Genomic DNA, 10,322 nt, shown 5'->3' with positions numbered 1-10,322 from the left:
AAAGTTGGACATGCATGAATGTTTATTAACTTTTGACCTGTTTATCCGTCTTTCACAACCACTGTATCACTGAAATGCACTTTATTACATTATCAGGAAGTTATTACATTATCAGGTTTTATTGCATTTTCAATGGACTCAAGAGCAGATTTTTATTACATTATCGGGGTTATTACGTTATTGGGAATTTATTACATTATCAGGTTCTACAAGCGCTGAAGCATATACAATATACACAAGATTGTGTAAATTGTAGATTTTATGCACAATATAATTGTGCATGTTCTTTTGCTAGAACCTTCTGGGTTAAGGGATAACTACAGCAGACCGGGCCTCTAAACCAGAGGGTCATGACTTGCCTGAGAAATTTAAGAAATGCTTTAGTGAGCAGTACTTTTTCATCAAACAACAACACCAAAAACAACCAGTTGTCATTAAATATCCATTTATTTTAATTTAATATCCATTCAGATTTGAGGTGAGGAAACGGTTGCTACCCAACCCAAACAATGTTACAAAAATAAAATCGATTTTGTTAATTGTACGTTAATTGTAAAATAACACCAAAGCTACACCTGTCCTTTTTTATTTCCTTGCATACATGTTGGATTTTTTTCTTCTTCTGAGATTAGGTGCACAAAGTCTTGTGTCCCTGCGTTTCACTTTTTGCTAAATCAATGTTAATCTTCGTCACTAGAAAAACAATCCAGCCAGTTAATACAGGACTGTACAGGTATGACAAGACTCTCAAAACCAAATCTCCAAGTTTAAAGCCCAGGGTTAAGGTCCGGTTACCACCCAGTAAGTAAAACTGCCAGTTTCATGCCCACCAGGATGCCCTGTTTAATCAGTGACCACTGAGTTACAGAGACAGATTCTACTTTGAGACAGTTTTAGACTCTGACTTGGGATCCTTGAAATACTGAGTATTATGTAAGGCAGAAGCTGGGTTGGGACTGGACTTGAAATATGTCTTGGTTGGGAGAATTCTCAGTTTGTATAAGTGAATACTGTAGGAATCAAAAGCACTGATGTTTATGAGCGATTATTTGAATCATCACCTACGGCGACAGGCATGGGCGCAAGTCCATGAATACTGGGATTGCATCCAGCGCTTCACCTGTGCACCCCCATCCGTAGGGTTAGTGGTTGTGTCACGAAGGGCATCCGACGTAAAATTTTACCAAATCATTGTGTGGACTGACAAGACCGCCATCGGTGCTGTGCCCTCACAGGGTACTGATGGAAACGATCAAATCCGCTGCGGCGACCCCTGGGAAACAGGGAACAAGCCGAAAGAAGATTTAATTTATCAGCTGTTATATATTAGAAAGGGAACCTTTCAGTAATGCCTGACAAAAACTAAGCCAATCGACCCAATTTTGACACTGCTTTCTTGACAACGATGCAAGAAAGTGTAAAGAAATAAACTCTTTTTAAAACTCGAGATCAAACCCCTTTCTTCACGTATACAAAATAAGCTATCTTTGGCATTGACGGTAAAAACTTAATGGTTTTAGCTGATGAATAAAATGGGCAACAGTAACCGAAACACAAATCAGGTTTCAGCAGCTTTTTCCCCCCAAAGCACATGAATATTCAATTAAAGTTCAGAACTGTTCACTGTGAACAAGCATTCAAATTAAGAGTGGGCGTTTGTACTAGGTTTAACTGATAAGTAGGTTTGCTTCTCAAAAATATCCTGGGAGGCATTAAATAGGCCAAACTGTTGTCACGTTCTACAGCTTTAAGTAATCAATGAAACACTGATGAATAAGGACAAGACTAAGAAAAAAGAAAACAGGTGAATTTAAACCTAAAGAAGCTTAAAAAAAAAGGCCAAATTTACAGGAAGCCAGACGGCCTGCTGATGGCCCACTGTTTGTGAAGTGTGCTCGGATTTCTTGCAAGAGAAAAAGCAAAACTAGAGGCACAATAAATGGAAAGGAAAACTAAAAAACATTTAAAAAAAGGGGGGGGGGATTTTCTGGCTTTAGTCCAGATAGTTTTCAAAATGGAAGCTTGTGACATGTTTTGAATTCATTAGGGGGATTTTGAAGTTCTCAACAATACCTATAGAGTCAATACTTGGTTCTTCATGCTAGTATGGTTTTTCCCTTATTTGTATCGAAATACTCCCATCATTCCATCGAATTAAAACGAATAGAAAACAGCAAAACCAAAACAGATGAGGAGCAAGTTCATGCTCAATGCAATCTCAAAAACCAAATACTTGTGAAGAAGCAGTCTGAAGCGGTCTAAATGGACACTTCTGGCTTGTTTTGTGTTTATAAATGCAACGCAAGCAATAATAACCCTCATCTTTGACGAGGTGTTGAGCAAAACATTATAAGCCTATGCTGGCACATTACATGAACATGTTTGATGTGCTACAGTTGAACCACAGACATGTCAAGTCTGTCCATCCATCCATATTTTCATCCACACCCCCTTTCTTCTCAGCTGTCTTGGGTATTCCACACTGTGCGCTTCTCATAGATAAGCCTGCGGTGCTGGGGGTCGAGGCAGTAGGCAATGCTCTGCTCCACTTCCTGACAGCGGCGACGGAAGCGACAGCGGTCCCTGGCCAGCTCCTCCCAGGGCCCCCGTCGGTCTTCCTCCTCACCACAGCTGGCAAAAAACTCCTCCACCTCCTCACAGAAACGCACCTGGTTGGGGAGAAAACAGATATAGGGGGAGAAAAATGAACTTAGGAGGGTTCATTTAGACAGCACAACATTTCTGTGGTCCGGGCAGTGGTAAGATTTACATATTCCCTATCCGCCCCTGGCAATGAATGTGCCATCGAGAGAGGGCTATAATATAGAATAAGCACTGCAATAGAATATGCATTGCACTGCAGGAAACTTTCCCCAACAGAAAACATATCCTACTGCTACAAGGTATGAATGAATGCATGAATGACTAGATTCTTCTAGTCTTTCAACACAATGCTCTGTACAATGAAATCACATAACCAGGACACGCTAACAGTTATCAGCATTTCGCCTACGTGGGTTAAACAAAAACAAAATGCTAAGGTTCAGTGCTTGGCGATAAAACAAAAACAGATACGCCATTTCTCAAAAATTTCCCTCTATTATTTAGAAAGGAACGCTACATGCTAGATGAATCAAGCATGAGAAGATCTTCTACCACCAAACTGAAACCAGCCAATAGCATAATGATGTCCTCATCATTTGTAAAAACGCCCTGCCATTAAATGGCCAATAGCCAAATCAACCCCCCCTCACCACTTGACTACTTCATTTCATTCAGATACACATAGAATCAAAGAAGTTCCCAGCGCTTTAAGTGCCATTTCATGCGACTTTTAATAAGCAGCTTCCCCCGAGGAAAAGTCTAGGGAGAATGGAGCACAGTATGAGTTCTGGCTCATTCACTTTAGATTGGTGGGAGAGGTTATTTCGGCATGGACTGAGCTTTGGTAAATATTATAGCCTTGCTCGTACATTACTGCAAAGTCACATGTCACATTTTTCTCTCCAGCCTCTCTCTCACTTCCATTCTCACCACTCCTGTTATCGTTTACTCATTTTATGACTGCTACTGCTAAGGAACACGGAACGCCTAAATGTGCACGTACTGGGTTTTATTGCACTTGGGTGAGTAATGTTGAGGTTTGGTTTGACACCCTTGCTGATAAAGACAATATTAAAGTTTTAGTTTAGCTCCTACCTTATTTGCCTTGACAATTATAGTAAAGTCAGTTTTATTTGTGTAGCCCAATATCACCAATTACAAATTTGCCTCAAGGGACTTTACAGCAACACAACATCCTGGCCTTAGACCCTCGCATCAGATAAGGAACAACTCCATAAAAAAAAAACAATCCTAAAATAGTATCAGTATCAAAAATCAAGGTTTCATCTGAATAACACCAAACTAAAGATAAAGTAGACACTAATTTTTAGTCCAATTCCACCAACCCACATTTTGAAAAAGATGAAAAATGGAGAGCTAGAAGAAAGTGAAGATGGAGGAACTGCAGGTGGTAGTGCAGTAGTAGCACACCATGGCGCAGCTTCTCACAAGCAGACCCATAGAGTCTAGTTGGCCAAAGCTGCCGTCTCGCCTTTCAAATCAACTCATATTTCATTGGTCCAATATGCTGGACCCCCACACGTGTTAATGTCTTTTTGATGCCCTCCAGTGAGGTATGCAAATCAAAGAGGTTGACTGTAGGGGTGCCCCGGTTGCTCACCTGGTAGAGCGTGTACCACATAAGGCTGAGTCCTTACCGCAGTGGCCTGGGTTCGAATTCGGCCTGGGCCCTTTGCTGCATGTCATCCTCTCTCTCTTGCCTGTCGCTCTCTCTCTACTATCACTGTAAAAACTGATCGTAGTGTGTGATTTTTGCTGGATGAAAGAGATACTCTAGATTTTCTCCCTCAAAGGGGCTGCATTAAGAAGTCTTGTTTTTTGTTGAATTTATTGTCAGGGTAAATTAGTTCTACTACCCAAGGGAAATACGAACATATTTTCAGGTCAAAAATTTGAATCAAAAAAGGTTTTAAGACTCTTTCAGACTACAGTGTACAGTAGATTGCAAACTACTGATTTATGTCATCGGCACTATTTTGTGCCAGTATGTCCAACTGTTGTACCAAAGACCAAGCCTGAAGAAGGTTGGTCATTACAGATGAGGAAATACACAGTAAGTATTTTCCTCGTCCTTTCGTTGTACTTGTAACAATGACAAATAAAGTTCTATTCTATTCCAAGTGTCTAAATGTTGCGGTATGGGGGCCTTGGTTATGTTCCATTTCACAATGGGTGATGCCATCCAGTATGAAATCAAGTGTGTAAATACAAGCTTGCCCCATCTGCAAAAATGCTCTAAAAATATCTCTTCTCTCTCATGAGAGCCTTGATAGGAAGCCTCCATTTCAGGCTGCTCATATAGGACTTCCTATATTTCCAACACTCAGGGGCAAAACACGCACAGAAAAACAATCCATTAGTTCATCAGGGAAGACTTCGCATGTGGAAACATGAATGCACGCTCCAAGTTATTAAAAGGAAAAAAAAATTGTATCTGATCCAGAATCCTGTCTTCTGCATGACTAAGTGTTAAACCAGCGTCAGTCATCTTAGGTGACCAGCGGGATTGTTAATCATTCAAATGTTGGCAATATTTGACTTTAATTCGCAATACATGGGTCATCGTCCTCGTGATATTGCTGTTGTAAAATGGAAATTGCCAACTCTGAGTAATAACAGCTACTGAGTAAATTACAATCAGGGTTTTTACAATCAGTGTAATCATGTGACAGTGTTTACTTGTGTTCAGTATTGGTTCAATATTGTTTACGTCCACAATGACAAACCTCCCAAGCTTTTATAATAAAGGCTCAGCTTTTCTGCTAACAGTATCTAAAACTCAAATTCTGAAGGTTGTTTTTTTAATTATAAGCACAATTAATAACACCGATTATGATGATGCTGGTACTTGAATCAGTTTGATTGGACATAATCCAAGAGATAAAGTCAATATAAAACAGTCACCAGGGCAGCTGTGTTAGGTGGTTAAATGGTTAAACCCAGCTCTAGATATTGAAATTCAAGTATGTCTTCCAAGCTTGTTCGCCACAATTTTAGTTCTTCAAACTCACCACTACCTCATTAATTCTACTGCACTTGGCTGCTACATTGAGGAGATATGTGTGCTGTATCATCATCATTCCTCCCAGGAGAGTCCAACCCAACAGTTATCTTTGAAATGAGGAACTACAAAAATATTTGCATTGTGAATACCTGCACATTTTCTATTGTCTTAAACATGCCAGTGATAGAATAACATGCAAACAAAAGCACACTTGTTTACATGTAACCCGGAGTGTAGCTTTAAGTAGGACTGTGGGAAAAGTGTACAGCTCATTATAACCCACAGAGGAAAGAAACTCCTACGTGGCTAAAATAAATCATATCCAAAAGCATATGGAGCTTTTGCTCTACTTTGACTTGACAATGTCTGAATGGAATACACACACTCAGTGTCACCTCCTCCTCTTTTATTCCAAACCGCAGTTTGGACCCAACTAGAGTCAACCCTAAATCCAACCCTCCATAACCTACACAGGTCCACATAACTGCATTTACTATATCATTTTCAATATGTTTTGTAATACATGTATTTTCAATAGGGCTGCAGGATTACAGCAAAAATGATAGTCCAGATTACTTTGCTAAATAATCTGATCACAATTATTTGTTTTGGTTTCAGGAGGTAAAATTACTTTATTGCATATTTGTTTATAATATTACATCGGGCCTAGCCATTCTTTTTCAATTTACTTGTCACCACCTTTTCCCCAAAATGCTCAGTGTTAGGCATTTCTCTCTCTTTCACACCTGTTACAGCTGACTTCTTTTCATTTGGTCATATGGGCGCACATCGTACACCAAATTAACACACAGGGACTTCCAAGAAGACCTTGAAAATATAATTTAAGTACTTCATCCTCGTTTAATTACAAGATCTGTTTTCTATGCAAATTCTATGTAATTTCTATGTATCAAATGTGCAACACAAATAACTTGATTAATTGACCTATGCCAAATTTAAGACATAACTATTACATTAATCCATGAAACTTAAATATGATTGAGTTTTCTCCACTTTTGATTTAAGATGTTTTGCATTAAAGTTTCAGAATGACCCCGAAGGAGATTGTGGGGTTTGACTAATTTAAAGCAAATTTCAACGTTAACATTTGACAAGATAACTGCTGATCAATGAGAAAATTAAAAGTTGACTAATAAATAATAGAAAAGGGTAGGAATAAAGGGAGCAAAGAAGGCTCATACTGACCTTTTTCACAAAGACTGTAGAAGTATCCACAGTGCTGGCCAAGGGCTCACAGAATCCACTGTCCAGCCGCTCATCGGCCTCCTCTTTCCTATACTGAGGTGGTGATGTAGTTACACCCACATGGTTTGAGGTGTAAACAAGGGTCTGGTAGGTCTTCTTCCTCCTATCCCCAGCCCCAGGCTCTACTTTTGCAGACCTGTGAGTCCTGAGGGTGGCCTGAAAATTAAGGGGACTGTAGGGATCCAAAGAAGAGCTAAAAGAGTTCCACAGACAGAGACTCTCTGCTTCGTCCACCTCACTGGCTGAAGTGGAGTCTTCCCAGACATCATGGTTTCTCAGAGTAGAAGTGCAGGATGGTGGGGAACCTGGAGAGGAGGAGAGGGGAGATGGGGTCTGATCAGGAGATGAGGCTGGGGAGGACTGGGGGAAACAGGGAGAGACTGAGGGAACTGAGGAGGCTGAGGTGGTGGTGGGGATGGTCCTTGGGGCGCTACTGCTGGTCTGGATGGAGGCAGTAAAGTTGCGGGGGTTATACGGATCCCGATTTTTGCACAGGGAATGCCACAGTCGCTCTGTTTCTGAATCTGTCTCACTGTCAGAGTCAGAGCTTTCGTCACTGTCTTCATCAACTGAGTCAGACAATTCAGAGGACCCCTCACTGTCAAAACCATCATCATCGTCATCACTGGACTCTTGGTCCGATTGGCTGTCCTCATCATCACTGCATGGGCTGCCCATGATGAAGGCGATGGCCTTATTCCTGCATGGGGGAATGGTTAGCACTGTAGCAGCTGAAGATGGACTTTCTGGAGAGGCTTTTTCACCCTCCTCATTGTCTGAGCCATGGATGTGACAGTCCTCCATTTCTTCCTCTTTACTCTCCACCTCCCCTTTACCTGTAATAGAATCTCCTTCCTCTCTGAGCTCTGAATTATCTCCCTCCATTTCTGTCTTTATAGTGGTTCTGTGTTCATTCAATTCACTTACCCCTTGTGGCTCTTCTTCACATGGGGTTTTCACCATGTTACATGGGCAGATGGACTGCTCTTCTTCAAGACTGGAATAACCATTGTCTTGGTCAGGGGTCAAAACTGACACTTTAATACAAGCACTGGTGGCTCCTGCAGTAAAAAGGAGGCTATTGATGCTAATGTTGGACTGGTGTTGTAGTTTGTGCCCCTCTGAACTCGGGAGACATTCAGGTTGAGCTATTTGAAGGCTACTATTGTCAAAAGGCTCTGCTTTGTCACTTGAGTGTCCAGCGCTTTCGCCTGGTATTGATTCCCTGCTATTGCAATGTACAAACAGCTCAGTTGTCTTGGCAACGGTGGCTTTTGTACCATTCGCTGGTCGAGGACAATGCTCATTTGTCATCACTCCCCCCTTCCCCCATGGGAAATTTGACAGCCAAGTTTGAGAGGTTTCCTCACTTCCCCAAATCCTGTCCCACCAACCGCTACCGTTGCTATTCACTGATGAACTTGCCATGTCTGTCAACCAGTTCTTGCCATCTAATACTTGAGCTCCTTTTGAGTGTTTCATTTCCTGAGCAGACACCGAGTTTAACACATGACTAAAAAAGCTCCTGGCAGCTGAACCACTTGGTGTCCGAGAGCGTTGGCCAGGGTCCATGTCCATTTCTGCAGCATTTTGAATCCCAATTTCAAACAGAGCATCTGTGGTCAACCAATTTGAAGCACTCCCATCACTAGACGCATTGACGCCAGCTGGAGTCTGACAATTTAGGTACGTCAGGTGATAGGTTTGATTCTGGCTCAAAGGATTAATTTCGCTTAACCAGTTTAATGAATCTTCACGCGATGATGAGTCTTCATCGACATACTGCTGCTTTAAATGGCCAAAGACCCAATGGGACACATTTTCAGGGAGGGCAAGATTTCGAGGGCGTCCCGGTAAAAAACTTTGCAGATACAACAGGGCTGGCCTAGACACTCCTGACAGCATGCTGATCCAGGAGCTCTCCTCCTCCTTCTGCCCCGAGGGGGGCACTCCACGCTCGGGTGGAGATGAGGTTGTGGTAGGCCCCACGGGGTAATGTCCCTCACGACTCCGATTTCTAAACATTTTCGCGTACTTCTTTCGACACAATTCCTGTGATAAACTAGGGCTGATTTTAAGCTAGTCGCATTGCGATCTCCGTCCGTATCCTGCTGTGCACTCTCTGGAGATGGCAAGTTGTTACCGTCGGAGAGATGTCAAGATGGTACTCTATCCTCTACTTCGCAGGCAGCGGGGTGCAATCGGAACACTCCGGGTAAATTTAAGCAGATGCAATGTCCATTATCCTCAATTGAGCTTTAGATCATTTCCGTAGTCCATGAATTATTTTTTTTTACACGAACTGGGAAACATACCAGCTAGCTGTGCAAGGGGGAACCCGGTGAAGATGATCGTCCATGTTGTCCGCGCCTGTCGCAGCGCTCGCGCTACAGACGGTTTGCTGGGAATGGTGACCGGACTTGTGTCGAGTGGTGAGCTTCGCGGAAACGGTGATATCCAAGAGGGAAAACAAACTCGACCGGCTGCTGTGAAGGAAAAAATCAAAATCCGACGACGAAAACCGAGCCATTTCGACGATTTGATAGCAGCGGGGGAGAGAGAGAGAGAGAGAAAAAAAGAAAGCCGGTGTCAGTGATAGCCGACGATAGCGCAGTTAAGAGATGCTAGCATTCAAGTTAGCAACTTAGCCGAGGACCGTTGGACCACATAGGATTGAGAAGAAACTGCCACAAAAAAAAAAACAAAAAAACCCACAGCGATCGATCGAAAGGGGGGCGAAATTTTAACAACAGCGCTCACGTTAGTCACCTACTACAATTAGACCGTAGTAAAGACCAACAACTGGTTTTAAGATTCAAAATTGTTTCGCTTTCTGCCTGTCGTGACGCTTCCTCGTACGTGCCTCTCCGCCGTCGATTTCATCAGAAACTCTGGGGAGCGTCGACAAACTAGTTGTCGAGCACGCATTTTTTTTTGTTGCTGGATTTAGGGACAGTCGCCAATGTCGCTACACCGAGACGAGAGCGGGACGAAAAACGCAAGGCAAGCGCTGTGCGCGTGTGTTACGTAAGAGTGTGGCTCGCTCCCGGTCCAAATCCTGGCGTGCGTGCGTGCGTGCGCAGTCGCCAGCTTTACGGTCGCCGCAGGCTCCCTGGCCACGGCTCGTCTGTGTCAAATCGCCCCTAAAAATACACACAAGGTGACAAACGACATCTCATCTTTACAGTCGTCTTTAAGAATCGCTGCTTCTTTGGTGCTGCTATGCCGTCTGTTAGTTGAGTACTGCTCCGCGTTTTGACTACTAAAATGTCTCACAACCGTTTATTTTAACGACTCGAGAAAAAACAACAAGAAGCTGTACTACTGATGCTTATGGTGCGGGGTCCCGGGGTCCCCCCCGCGGGCCCCCCCCCCTCCGGCAGATGTTTCGCATCACAATACGTTATATTTACTGTTAAGCTTACAT

The 10,322-nt window shown here is 42.7% G+C and overlaps 1 protein-coding gene across 1 annotated transcript; it reads right to left on the bottom strand.

Moving 5' to 3' along the window:
• Window positions 1-434: 434 nt before the first annotated feature.
• On the bottom strand, window positions 435-9,328 carry LOC130106942 (uncharacterized). Its single transcript, XM_056273276.1, has 2 exons — window positions 6,836-9,328; window positions 435-2,669 (listed from the first exon to the last, which is right to left on the bottom strand). Exons 1-2 carry the CDS (start codon window positions 8,918-8,920, stop codon window positions 2,460-2,462), a joined length of 2,295 nt encoding a protein of 764 aa, XP_056129251.1. The 5' UTR covers window positions 8,921-9,328; the 3' UTR covers window positions 435-2,459.
• Window positions 9,329-10,322: the final 994 nt, after the last annotated feature.

Source organism: Lampris incognitus, chromosome 2 (assembly GCF_029633865.1).
Source record: "Lampris incognitus isolate fLamInc1 chromosome 2, fLamInc1.hap2, whole genome shotgun sequence".
Classification (NCBI taxonomy): domain Eukaryota; kingdom Metazoa; phylum Chordata; class Actinopteri; order Lampriformes; family Lampridae; genus Lampris; species Lampris incognitus.
This window is presented reverse-complemented; position numbering and strand designations above follow the sequence as displayed.